The sequence below is a fragment of the Nicotiana tabacum genome, chromosome 17, assembly GCF_000715075.1.
Source record: "Nicotiana tabacum cultivar K326 chromosome 17, ASM71507v2, whole genome shotgun sequence".
Lineage (NCBI taxonomy): Eukaryota > Viridiplantae > Streptophyta > Magnoliopsida > Solanales > Solanaceae > Nicotiana > Nicotiana tabacum.
This window is the reverse complement of record NC_134096.1, coordinates 94,004,475-94,019,101: the sequence shown is the minus strand read 5'-3', so window position 1 is coordinate 94,019,101 and position 14,627 is coordinate 94,004,475. Positions and strand designations below refer to the sequence as shown.

The following is a 14,627-nucleotide window of genomic DNA, read 5'->3' as shown; positions in this document are numbered from 1 at the left end:
ATTGATGTAGTTCAGTCATCAAGACTAATGTGGACCACCATTTTACCTACTAAATACAATTAGCCTTGACGTAACTGGTAAAGTTGATGTCATGTGACCAGGAGTTCACGGGTTCAAGCCGTGGAAATAACCTCTTGCAATACAATAGACCCTTGTGGTCCGGCCCTTCCCCGGACCCCGCGCATAGTGGGAGCTTAGTGCACCGGGCTGCCCAAGAAATCCAGAGTTTATACATTTTGGATTGGGGGCGATAGTCAGAAAAATAGCTTTTTTATATACACCATTCAATATTGTGGGACATTTGATACACAACAATAATATTGGCATGTTCATCAAGAAATGCATATCCACCTATAATCTTATCCCACTCAAGCCACTACGATTCCTCAGGCTTCGGTTCCAAAAGTACAGGGATCTTCTCCTTTTGATCCCCACGTAGCACTTCCACAATCACCTGTGCATGACAACAGCCATAAGCAAAAAGCTTTTTACTATTCCCAGAAAAGTAGTTTCACATTTCACATACCTTCAAATCATTTTACGAAAACTCATAAACAGAAATGCTAATGGATATAAGCTGACTGTGAATGATATCACTGTCATGGTCCGAAATAGTATCATTCAAAGTTGGAAAACAAAAAAAAATAGAAAAAAGAAAAGCAGAACAATCGCTTAACAAAGTTCTATGCAGGCAAAGGTGCCTTTCTGAATATACCCTAACTACTTTCATCTTAAAGTCGAAGTTTTGAGAACTGGAGATACGCCCTACAGTCAATATGAATTCTGAGCCAATGATAAAGATGCACAGTTTCATAATAGAAGTATGGAATTACCTTTTCTCCCACTTTGCACTGGTCAAGAATTCTGTACAAGTCGGTGCCATTAGAGACCTTCTTTCCATTTATAGATGTAATTATATCACCTAAAACTAGTCTTCCATAGGCATCACGTTTAGTAGGTAGAAGACCCTGCAATTGCAAGATTTAACCAGTTCATATTCAGTTACTTATCATGTTAGTCACAAATTTAAGCAACTCGCTTGTTAAAAGATCCACATGAAGCAAACTTGCTCTAGTGAAGTAACAGGAGGAAACTGATGAAGATTGTACTACATAAAAGGAAGGAGAGACTGCTAAGGGATGGTAAGGGGAAAAATACTGATAATAACATACCGCTTTGCCCGCTGGACCATTTGGAGGAGCATCCAAGACAAGTACTCCACTGACTCCCAGTTGCTCAACAGACTGATCAGGTGCGAATTTTATGCCCAAAATTGGCCTTGTGACTTTCCCAAACTTTACCAATTGATCAACAATCCCACTAACCTGAATTGGTAAGAATCATAATCAATAATTTTTCAGAAAAGAAAATAATAGCACCTGCTAGGCTGCTAGTAGAAGCAAAGATTGTTTTCTGCACTGCAGGAAGTACCAAGTCATTTTGTTTTATTTGGGGAAGTATGCAGAAGTGCAATACTTGTCCTAAAAGCTTCATTTAACATGACAAAAAATAAATTTTTTGTATGACAAGCAGCAACTTACAGTATCAACTGGAATTGAAAATCCAACACCAGATGATGCACCAGAAGGAGAGTATATAGCAGTATTTATTCCAATAAGATTTCCTGAACTGTCTAGAAGTGGTCCTCCGCTGTTACCGGGATTAATTGCTGCGTCTGTCTGAATAACATCCTGGATTGGACGGCCAGTAGCTGCAGAATTAATTTCTCTCCTCAGGCCACTAGAAAAAACAAATATAAGTTAATTAGTCATATAAAAGAAAAAGTATGATACACAACATAAAGGTAATCCATCTCCAATACTTTCTTTTTCATGTATTTCCTTATAGCCGGAGATATTGTTAATAAAGATATTTGGTTCTTGGCCTTTTATGGATGCAAGGGTACTAGGCAGTGACGACCAGCTAACCTCTCCTTTAACAATCTCCTTCATCTCCACATTTCATTAAAAAAAAACTCAGTGGACCTCATGGAAACAAAAAAAATTGAGAAGTATTCTTAGAATGAATACACTTCACGCATTTTATTTTCCATTGTGGATCACAAAGAAGAGAGAAGTAATAGAGATCAAGAAAATTACTAACATCAAAAAGCTAGTTTTTCAGTTAAATTAAATGGAGAAGATAAATCAAAATTCTCTACTTGATTTTATATGATTTCTTCCGTTTTACGTCCTTCCCCTCATTAGTCATGATGGAACAAGCCTTTTTACCAAGACTATGAGTGGCCCAAGTTCATTTATTTTATTTCCTCTCTCCGACAAAACCTGATTAGCATCATTGGAATATCTGAATATTAGGAACTTGTGCACCATAAAAAGAAATGCCTAAATACCTGATGACTCCAGTGGTGAGTGTATGATCAAGTCCAAACTGCAATGATATTACATCAAAGAAGAGTCATCATGTGATTCCAGAAGAAATTTGAGACAAAGTAAATAACTAAATATATTGTTTTTATAATACTATGTGCATAAGGAGGTTGTAAGTACGAGAAACATACACCCTTTGCAACTAGAGAGTTGCAACAAGTAAGTCAAGATTTATGCTAGGACCCTTAATGAGTACTTTTAGCTAGAGTATAGGCACTAAAAGGCATAGGAAGTTATTACGGACACATCAATTTTAAAAAACAACAGAAAGTAACAAAATTAAAAGATAAAGTTCAAAGAATGATTTGTCCCTCTCTTCAGAAATATGCATACCAAGGAATATCCTGAGCACACTATTAGATATGAGAATGAACCAACGGTTGAATGAAAGATTTCTCCTCTATTCAAAAGCTCTTAGGGTTATATTTCTCTATCCTATCCACATAAATGCTCGTGGAAACTAATTAAGAGACTAGTCTTTACTTGGCAAACCAATGCTAAGTCACCGCCAGTTCTTGGCGGAAATAGGATCAGTAGACTACAGTGGAAAAGGTCATTACGCTCTAAACTTAGGGAAAAAGGAACAGTTCAAAATATTAGCAAGCTGATAAATGTGTGGAAGAAGAGATGATTCTTAAGCTAGAGAAAAAGGAGGGCTATTGAGCAAACATTTGACACAGTAACTGAAGTAAGTTATACTGTCTAGTAGTTGGCTTTCTTTTTTTTGCACAAATTTTATTTCCTCGAAAGCAGAGATCAGAGACTGATTGTAGACTGGCTCAGAGTAGGTTTAGAAAAGGGACAACAATCCAAATGAAAGAGGCATCGTTATGAGAGTAGAATTCTCTAGCAGGTTTATATTTCTGACATACCGGATTTCCAATAGCAAATACTTTCTGACCAACAAGCAAGTCTGCAGACACGCCAATTGGTATAGGTCTCATCTTGTCTTTCGGCGCATCAATTTTCAGCACAGCAACATCTTTATCTTGGTCAAATCCAACAACTTTTGCATCATAAGTAGTCTGATCAGCAAGAGTCACTCTGAGCAAGACTAAATTATGTCAGTTCCAAAAAATAGATCATGAAGAAAGGAAACATGTAGCCGCAAAAATGAGTAATCAACATTGTAGCTGTAAAGAAATTAAAAAACTAAGAGACACACCAAATCCAACCAAATTCATATCATGAAAAAAAAAAGATGCAATTTTCCTGATTCTCCATGCAGTAAATTGTCAATATAAATGCATATTTTATTGTCCCTCTTTATACAGCACTGTAGGCAATTTTGCATACACCATTACCCGTAAATGAAAGTAGTTACAGAAACAACTGCATTTATATAAAGTGTAGAGTATAAAATATTTTTCCCTTGGGTGCGGGGGAAGGAAATGTTTTGCAGCATAAAAAACACATATGCAAAGTTGTAAAATTATGTTAGTATAAGGTCAATCAGATAGTATATTGGAACTTGGCACTGAAACCCTTCGTGCAGACGCAGAAATGAACTCAAAAGTTATTAAAAAAGAAAGGCACAAGGGGATGTATTTCCACTTTAACCAACCTGAGATCAGAGGCACCTCGAATCACATGATAATTGGTGACAATATGACCGTCCTTATCCCAGACGAATCCTGATCCGGACCCTTGAGGCACCTCAAATACATCTAGTGTGAACATGTCTTGCCTATAATATCATAGTTGGTCTCCACAATTAATCAAATCCGAAAAATAAAGCTGAAAGTCAACTACTACAGGAATACATGTAACGGACTATCACATATAATATTATTAGTTCAAGGTTTAATAATTCATTTCTAAGTTAGTCTTACGGTACGACTAAGTTATGGAAAAAGTTGAATTGTTAATTGAATCAGAATTTAGTTTAAATTGCAGTGAAGGTGTTAAATATTTATTACACTGTCAGTATATTCTACTTAAATCCTTAGAGAATTCATCAGTATTTCCTCTTAGTAGTTTAGAATGTAGCTAATTTTACAATATTATCATATAGAGAAGTAGACAGAAAATGTAAATTAATGATTCAGTGTAAAGACAGCACATCTTGATCTTACTCTAATTGCACAATCCCAGTGAGCCTATCCATAGAGCTATTTTACAATTTTCTCACATCTAAATAAGTTACTCATGCTCTTAAACCAATGTTCAATTTATATATAACATAAAGCAAAAAGGATCATCCTCACAGCTAGTTCACCTGGAAGCGAGATTTGTAATGTAGACAACAGAAGGCGTATTCTCCCGGAAGAGGCGAACAGTAGCAAGTTCATCGGTCTGCAATTTCCGCGGTGATGTGACTACAAAAGCCGAGGCAGGGTCAACATCGGTCAGAAATAGAGAGAAAGACAAGGCAACGGAGGTACAAGCCACAAAAATAGTTTCCAGAAGTTTCTTTCCGGAGTTGGACTGGTCATCGGAAGGGTCACAATTAGAGTAGCACCGTTGAGTAGCGATAATACCACCGGCGAAACCAGGGATTTTCCGGCAAAGTAGAGATTTAGGAAGTGAAAATCGAGGAGTTAGAGCTGAGCCGGAAAATTTCCGACTTCGGGAGAAGAAAGAAGAAGAAGCTAAGGAGTGCGAAGATGCAGCCATTGCTAAGAAGACAACTGCTCAGTGCTGACTTGCCCGATTTAATTGGTTATTCGGTTCGGGCACTATCTAATATGTGATCTACGTTCAAAACGTGACTTTTGCTCACGTGTATGCTCTACCACAGGGGTAACGCTGCACCTTAGTGGGCTCCTTTGAGCAGAGTCGTATTATGAGTTTGATTAAGCCCATGAAACGTTCTACACTAGTCCGTAGTCCAGATGGCACAATCTTAGACATCGTGAGCAACCGTAAGTTAAAAAGAAAAATTAACCTAAATAGTCGTCCACCCAATGATTGATGTATAATATATAAATAATCTAGGTATAATATTTATATACTAGTGTAGAAGTCAAAATAGCATAGTATTTGCAAAGTCATTGAAAAATAACCACTAAATTTTATGCGAAGATTGGATAAAATTATCCTAAGTGAAATTCGGAAAGTTCCAACATAATATGCTAGATCGTGGAACTTCCAGTATGTTATGTTGGAACTCTAGTACATTATGCTGGAATTTCATATGTAAAATTCGAACTCCAACATATTATGCTACAATATTTCCGAATTTTTAAGGATATTTTTGTTTGAATTTTATATGAAAAATAGCTAAAATTTAATTAGTTTTGAAATTATGACTAATTTTCAATTAGCAATTATAAATCAGTCTATTTCTGATTTTTTTTTCCAAGTACATCGGCTAGAAAAAATAAATGACGAATATGCTAGGCACCTAGCACATGTCACATTTTTTAGTCAAAGGTCAAGTGTATATCTATTTCAGTTAAACTTTATGAAATATCAGGGAAAGCTATATGAAAGTAAAATATGGCATTGCAAAATTTTGCGCAAGGATCCCAATTAAAAGTTGGATATTCGTGAAATTTCCGAAAGTGCTTGGATTACCCATTATATGTTACATTTTGAGTAAAGTTGCTCGATATAGTAGGCACACATTAAGAACAATAATCTAACTTATTATTTCTGGTGGAAATTAAGCTCAGTCGATCGAACAATACGACCAAACATACTTAAAACCAAACCCGTCGACTAAGTTGATTAAATGGCCATCCCTAAAGGAGGCTTTGGCTTTGTTCCCAGTTCCTATACAAGGCATACCAAAAGCTTTTCGGCTAACATTATTTCTAGTATTTTTTTTATTTTTGTACGTATTCTTTAAAAACAAAATGTAACAGTGGAGCATGGTAAAGCAAGATATAGAAGGTTAATATGGTAATATTATGAAAGTGTGTAACATCTTGTATAAAACATGAATGCGATAGGCACTGCAAGATATTTTTTATTTTCTTCGTATCATCAACAGGTATCGCCTAGATCTCTTGCATCTTGTATATATAACTAGTAAAGTTTTTTTAGTTATTTATATTATTGATCCCAATAAGGAGAAAGGGAAAAGGTACCATGTATTCTGTACGTTAAATATCTCAAGTATCAAACTAAAAAAAAACCTAAATTATTTGTAAATTATATTGAAAATTTTAGCTACTAATGTATGAATTCATCTTTGATTGTGTAGCTTAAAGAGGGTGAATGGGAAATGGAGAGAAAATGAAATATTTGAGTTTCCCTCCTTGGCAAAGGGATATTGTCCCATATTAGAGGAAGAAAAAGTTTTTGATGGATATATATACAATTGCTCTTCTTCTAGCTCTTAAAGAGTTAAGAAGAAAGCAAGCCTTGCGCCGTCGTCGTTGCTCGTTCGGCTTCGGCTTTCCAGTGTGTTTTGCGACCATTGAGTGGTTCGAAGTTCACCTGAGTTTTTGGTACCAATACGCTGGTGAGTTAAATCGTTCTATCCTGGGATCGAAGTTCACCGGAGTTTTTGGTACCAATACGCTGGTGAGTTAAATCATTCTATCCTGGGAGGATAATATTCCAACATCTCGGGTACTTGAGGGGAATAATTTCCTTAAGGACACACTGTACATTCAGTGGGCTCGATTTATTCCAATATTGTTTTTTAGAAATTTATTTTGTGCAACTGGTTCTACTAACTTTCTGTTTCTTTTTCTATTTCAAAAAGTTTAATAATTTTTTATTGTTTATTACAGTAATACAAAGTGGTTAACATCTACTAGACCAAAGAGAAACTCCTTTCTTTGTGCTGTGTAATAACACTTTTGTTTGCATTGTTAATCAACTTTTTCACTTTTATTTGATAGGAGAGTCTATGTAAAGGAGAGAAACAAGATAAGAGGGATGTCACTTTCTTCCTAAACCTGTTCCACCAAAAAATTTGGTAGTGATGCAATCAACAGATCTTCCTAAACCAGTTTCACCGCCAGCCCCACCTGACCCACCGCCCCAAATAGCCAATCAAAATTTAACATCTAACCCTCTGAACCCTTCAGCCACAATAGCTCCACCATCAACGACTTTCAATCCCTAAACTTCAACCCTTCCGATAGCAATCCAAACAAACCCCACATATCAATCATCCCCCTCTCATCCTAGCAAAAATACGATCTCTACTCTCCAACCCCAAGATGTGCTTCATCTTGAAAGCTCAATTCAAAATTTTCAAAATTTAGCCAACAATTCACAGCACCAGCAAGAAGCACCCAAGGTTCAAAAGAATTTGATTGTACCACCACCACTGATGCAGTCTCAAAACCATCCTTCACAGCCTGTGTCTCAACTGTCCAATAATTCAAAGGGTAAACAATTAGTTGAAATTAATCATGGCACTCATATGGGTAAGCCTACTGCTTGCTTCTCTGCTGAAGATTATTTTATTAATCTAGTTGAGGATTGCAAGTTCACAATAGTAGAAAAGTTTATCAGAGGAAAACCTAGCATGGAAGGAGTTAGAAAATTGTTTATCAGTCATATTCCCCTTAAATATGCTGTCAAAATAGCCTATTATGATCCTAGCCAAGTATACATTGACTTTACCAATGAATCTGATTTCTACCATATCTGCTTTAAACCCTTCATTAGCCTCGGTCCATATATTATGAAAATTATTAAATGGACTCCTGACTTTGTCCCTGAATGTGAAACCTCAATTGCTCTGGTCTGGATCCTAATTCATCAACTTCCATGGCATCTTTTTAGACGGGATATTATTTCAAGAATGGTTAGTTCTGTTGGCATTGCTATGGCACCAGACATGGCCACTTATTCTAAGTCTAGAGGAAATATGGCCAAGCTTAAAGTTGAAATTGATCTCTTAAAACCCAAACAAGATCAAATTTGGGTGGGGTTCAAGAGATTAGGCACTAACGAGGAGGATGGATATTGGTTAGACATAGAATATGAAGGTGATCCCTCATACTGCCAATATTGTTCTATGCAAGGTAATGATATATCTTCCTGCAGAAATAAGAAAAGGGATGAAGAAGCCCAGGATCAAGCTATGAAAAGAAATGAGGAGGTTCAGGTCTTGGGTACATCTACTAAAGAAGTAAGCAATGATCAATGGACAGTACAGAGAAACAATAAGAAGAAGAATCAACAATCAAAGGGCAAGAATATTTTGAGTGGATCATCGCAACAAACTCAATGTGAAGGCAACTTCACAGAGCACACCTTGCAATTGCAGAAAGAAGAGCATCCAATCTAACAGTCAAAGGATCAGGGGAACACTCAGAAACAAGTGATGAATAAAGCAAAATATTCTGACTATATTGCATAAAACCAACAAGTACTAAAGCAGCATAACATATCAAAGAAAAGAGTTCATTGGCAAGCACAACCGAGTAACCATACAACATATCTTCCCCAAATCTCTAAGCAATCATTGTCACAAATAAACACGACTAACCAACCTGTTCCAAGCTTAAAACAAAACACTCTCCTAACCACAAGCTCCCAATCACAACCTACTACACCCAAGCCTAACTACTCAGCAGAAATTCACCAAATCCCTCATCCCAAAAACGAACAATCCTCCTAGGTTAAATCCAATACTATATCCATTTCTAACCCTCCTAAGCAACAAACTCCAACATCCATAATCGAGACCATCCCAAGACCAATCCAAAACAGTCTAACCCAGCAAATAAACCTTACTTCAGTGCAATCAGTAAAATCACAATCTCATCATATCCCTTATGTACCACATGACCCTCCACCTGATGATCCCCTACCAACAAATATTGCTTCTACTGAAGGCAATAATGATGTAGAGCTCGAAAATAAATATGATGTAGATTCAGAGTTTGAAGCCTATGGGAAAGAATTAGAAACAACTGAAAATAATCCAATCATAAATGACACTGAAGATGACAATGAAAGTGTTGTAGATCAATCGGAGTCCAGTGACGAAAATACGAATGCAAAATCCACCAACAGTGATGATGTGGATGGCGTATTGATTGAAGCTTGCTCTACTCAACTACCTCTATTAGATGAAATTGCTCAAGCCTTTGGGGAAATCTCTGATAAGCACCATCTCTCGCCCGGAGGTTTTGAATCAAAAATGGGTGGTCTATCATATAAGGGCAGTAGAGGAAACAAGAGAGGCAAAGGTATTCCTGCTATGAGATACTCACAGGACAAAGAAGATCAATCATTATCCTTATAATGATTAAGTCTCTTATTTGGAATATTAGGGGCATCACGCCACAAGGTGCCTTTGACAGACTCAAGCAACTCAAAAGATCACACAATCTATTGTTCATTGCCATCATGGAACCTTTCTGTAACAGTTCCAAACTTGAGAAGTTTAGGAGAGGACTGTGATTTGACTTTGCATTTGCCAACTGCAGTAATAAAATTTAGTTTTTTGGTGATAATGTTGTTAATTGTACAGTTTATTGATGACATGCCTCAATATATTAATTGTTCAAATAATAACAACGGGGTAACATTATTCATCACTTTGGTATATGCCAACTGTAAGGCTCATCTCAGGGAATCGTTGTGGGATGATATCCTATCTTTTTCTGATGATATGACTTCACCATGGATGGTCGCTGGCGACTTTAATTCTATCGTGGAGCCTGAGGAGAAAAAGGGGTAGAGGGGGGGGGTTAGAATTCATAGTATGTCTAAAAGACTTTCTTTCATTAATTGTATAGTAGGCAGTGGTTTGATGGACCTTGGCTACTCTGGTAACCCCTTCACCTGGTGTAATAGGTGGGCACCTAGTAAGAGGATATGGCAAGATTGAATAGGGAATTAGTAAACTCTGAATGGTTGCAAAGCTTTTCTGATACTTCAGTTGTTCATTTGGTCAGAACTGGCTCTGATCATGCCCCACTACTTATTTCTACAGCCAACACTCAATGGGAGCCTAAGAAATATTTCAAATTCTTAGATTTTTGGACTGAACAAGATGACTTCTTAAAAGTCGTTGAACAAGCTTGGCAGATACAGGTTGAAGGAGGTCCTATGTGGAAATTTCATCTCAAACTTAAGAATGTTTGTAAGAGTCTCTCTTCCTAGTCTAGAAACACTATTGGAAATATTTTTGACAAAATCAAGGAACTACAAAATAGACTTGCAGAGCTTGAGGATAGATGTTTGAATGACAACTCAGAGTGTAATAGGATGGAGTACAACAATGTGAATGCTCAGCTTATCAGTCACATTAAAAATGAAGAATTCTTTGGAGGCAAAAAGCTGGATTGAAGTGGTATTCAGAGGGGGATAATAACACAAGGTTCTTTCATTCTGTTATCAACTCCAGAAGGAAAAAGCTAAAGTTAACAAGAATTAAAAAACAGGATGGCACATGGATTGAAAATAAGGATGACATAGTTACTAAAGCTGTTGCCTTTTTTGAACAACAATTTACACAAGAGACTACATGTAGAGATTTTTCTATGCTCAGGAAGTTTCCCAGAGTGATAGGTGAAGATGATAACCTAGCATTGGAGGCCATTCCAACTATGAATGAAGTGAAATATGTGGTCTTCTCTATGAGTAGTAGTAGTTCACCTGGTCCGGATAGCTTATCTGGGAAAGTTTTTCAACACTGCTGGGATATTATTGCTGAGGATCTTTATGATGTTATACTGGATTTCGTTTTTGGTAGTGAACTCCCAAGATCTTTCACTCACACATGCCTAGTCCTTATCCCTAAAATTGATAACCCCCAACAATACACTGATTTTAGGCCCATTAGCTTAAGCAATTTCACTTCCAAGATCATATCCAAGCTGATGAATACTAGACTATCCCCTTTGATGAATAAGATCATCTCCCCTAACCAAACGGGCTTCATAAAAGGGAGATCGATCTCTGACAATGCAATGCTCACACAGGAATTGGTTTACAATTTAAAAAGGCCAAATATCAACGGGAATGTAGTGTTCAAATTGGACATGGCCAAAGCTTTTGATAGGGTTGCTTGGGACTACCTTTGCCAGACTTTGAGACAATTGGGATTCTCTGAATTTTGGATTGACATGGTTGCCAGGTTGGTCTCTAACAACTGGTATTCCATTAATATCAATGGATTTAGGCATGGATTTTTCAAATTCTCAAGAGGTCTCAAATAAGGTGACCCACTATCTCCCTCACTATTTGTTATTGGAGCTGAGCTATTATCTAATGAATCTATTGAAGAATGAGAATTTCATCCCCTTTTCCGTGGACCATGGCAGTCCTTTGATCACTCATCTTACGTATGCCGCTGACACTATACTCTTTTTCTCTAGGGACCTCCTATCCATTTTCATGATGATAATGAAGCTAGAAAATTATGAGCAAGTCTCGGGCCAAATGGTGAATAAAAGGAAATCTTCTTTTCTGGTATCTCCCTCTACTCCTATTTCTATCATAGAGGATATCAAATGCATAACTGGTTTTTCTCATTCCCCTTTCCCTTTTACTTATCTGGGGTGCCCTATTTACTTTGGAAGAATTTTTTTTTGTTATTTTAGAAATATGGTGGCCAAAATAGCAAATAGAACTCAGGGGTGGAAAGGAAAACTTCTTTCTGTTGGGGGTCGAGCGGTCCTTATCAGGTATGTACTGCATTCACTATCATTGCATATCATATCTGTTATGCATCCACCAAAAACTACCCTTGGACATATTGAAAAATCTCTTGCTAATTATTTTTGGGCATCTTTAGAAAGCAAGAGAACTTATCACTGGTTTTCATGGAAGAATTTCTGTTACCCTAAGGCAGAGGGAGGGGTAGGATTTAGGTCATTGCATGACATGTGCATTTCATTTGCTGCTAAAACTTGGTGGAATTTCAGAACTCATAAGTCCCTTCTCACTCTCTTTTTGGAAGCCAAGTATGGTAAAAGAAGTCATCCAGTTTCTAAAAAGAAGAACTATTCTCAATCTCACTCTTGGAGAAGGCTAATGAGTATCAGAAAAGATTATGAAAAGTATATCTTATGAAAAGTGGGGAAGGGCAACATCTCTTTTTGGTGGAACAACTAGACAAACAAAGGTGCATTAGCCAAAGTAATTGGACAAGGCAACAAATCTAAGAAGATTAGAGTGTCCGATTTTATCTCAAGCAATCGATGGAATCTGGAAAAGCTCCATGATGCTCTTCCTCCTAATTTGGTATCTCATATCGAGTCTATCCGTATTACTTCGGGAGAGAAGGATCAATCTATTTGGCTTGCGAATCACAATGGATCCTTTTCAAGCAAATCGGCCTGGAAGGCTCTTAGGAAATCTAAAGGTTCCTCACTCACCCTCTCTAAGATTTGGTATAGTAAGTTACCATTCAAAGTCTCTTTCCATACATTGCGGTTATTGAATGGTAAATTAGCCACTGATGATTCTTTGGTTAAATTTGGTGTGCATGGCCCTTCAAAATGCTATTGTTGTCCTAATGGTACCTCTGAGTCTATTAAGCATCTATTTTGTGCAAGTGTGGTTGCTGGAAAAGTTTGAAAATATTTTCAAGATACATGTGGTTTGAGAATGCAATCTACAGGTGGCATAAGAGCCAAATTTATTAGATGGTGGATTGTTCAACCTCAAAATAAAGTTCATAAGTTGATATTGCAATGTCTTCCATATGTTATATGTTGGGAAATTTGAAATTATTGACGTAATTTTAAATATGAGGGAGTTAGAAATACTACTAGCAGTATCATTGCAAAAATTACATACCTGATGCGACTGCTTCTTTCGGCTCAATTCCCTTCTTTATCCTTCACCTTTCCCTTTCCAAGAATTACCCAAATGGTTGATAGGATTAAGCCCAAGCTGAGCATTATTCCAGTGATATGGAATAATTCTGCTTTCGGTGAGTTCAAATTAAATGTAAATGGGTGCAGCAAAGGAAATCCTGGGAGCGCAGGGGGTGGTGGGATTTTAAGAGATCACCTTGGACATATGGTCATGGCTTTCACTATGTATCTTGGGTGTTGCTCCAATAATTCAGTTGAGGTGCAGGCTATTAAAACTGGAATGAGGTGGTGTTTAGACACGACTTTAACAGATTAACTATTGAATCAGATTCTTTACTTGTTCTTCAAATGATAAAGGAAGAAATCTCCACGGCATGGCAAATCAGAGAAGAAGTCAAAGAGATTCAAGCAATGGACACAGAATGACAGTTTCAATTCACTCACACCTTCAGGGAAGGTAACATTCTAGCTGATCTTCTAACAAATTTAGCAGAAAGAGATAGAAATAATCAGTTCTTCATTGGGGCTATGAACATGCCAAGGCAGATTACATCCTCGGTGAAAAATGATGAGCTAAGAAGACCAAGTTTTAGAATTAAGGTGAGGAAGAACACCTTCATCTTTGATCCAGGTTGAATGTGATATTTGTGCTAAGTTTCATACTCATCGTTTATTTGCCCAAATGTTTTTTTTTTAAAAAAAAGGAGAGTCTATGTAAATGAAAGGGGTCGTTTGATTTGAAGACAAGTTATATTGGGATTAATTATATTGAAATTAGTTGTGCTGGGATTAATTATTCTGGTATTATTCTTATTGACTGTTTGGTATGTTGTATTAACCATGTGATTGTCAATTTTACTATTTATCCTAGGATAACTTATCCTTGGATTACTATTCCACCCTCAGGCAGGTATAAGTTATCCCGCTACTATTTTTAACCCTGTGATAACTTATCCCAGAATTAGTAACCAAACAAGGGATAAGGCGGTACTAATTTTTATCCAGGATTAATTTTACTGTAACCATCATATTATCTACCTTTTAAATTTTACAAGAAAATACACGTGACTTCACACCATAACAAAAGGTGGTGTTAAACATGAAAGTATTTGTCTGAAATATCCTTTTATCTCTCTTTATTAGTGATTTACTTCTTTAGTACTTCACTAGTCTGAGCAGCGTTGAGATTGAATTTGAAAAAAAAATGCATTTTGTTTTGCTAAAAATCAGATATTTTAAAGTAAATTCAGTTTACTAAAGCGATTAATATTTGAAATTGGATGGACTTAAAAATTATTGAAGTGGAAAGGAGTTGGCGTAGATTTATTATGGCCAAATTTTGGGTTTACATGAGCAAGAATTGGTTCTAATAACAGATTAAATTTGGGAAGCCTCTCGTTGCTGGATGATCTCCTTATCTCTAAGCACGTCTCTACATGAGCTTCCAGTGCAGTATACTGCCCACATCTTTTACCTACCAAAGCCCACCACAAACATAACAACATATTTATAGATGGTACAACTTTTGAAACCAAAAGTACTACTACTA

General features: G+C 36.7%; 1 protein-coding gene across 1 annotated transcript; it reads right to left on the bottom strand.

The window, feature by feature from the left end:
- Positions 1 to 251: 251 nt before the first annotated feature.
- On the bottom strand, positions 252 to 5,086 carry LOC107822689 (protease Do-like 1, chloroplastic). Its single transcript, XM_016649248.2, has 8 exons — positions 4,609 to 5,086; positions 3,955 to 4,077; positions 3,263 to 3,434; positions 2,354 to 2,391; positions 1,542 to 1,740; positions 1,173 to 1,325; positions 834 to 968; positions 252 to 454 (listed from the first exon to the last, which is right to left on the bottom strand). The coding sequence occupies exons 1-8, from the start codon at positions 5,004 to 5,006 to the stop codon at positions 377 to 379; spliced, it is 1,296 nt and encodes a 431-aa protein (XP_016504734.1). The 5' UTR covers positions 5,007 to 5,086; the 3' UTR covers positions 252 to 376.
- Positions 5,087 to 14,627: the final 9,541 nt, after the last annotated feature.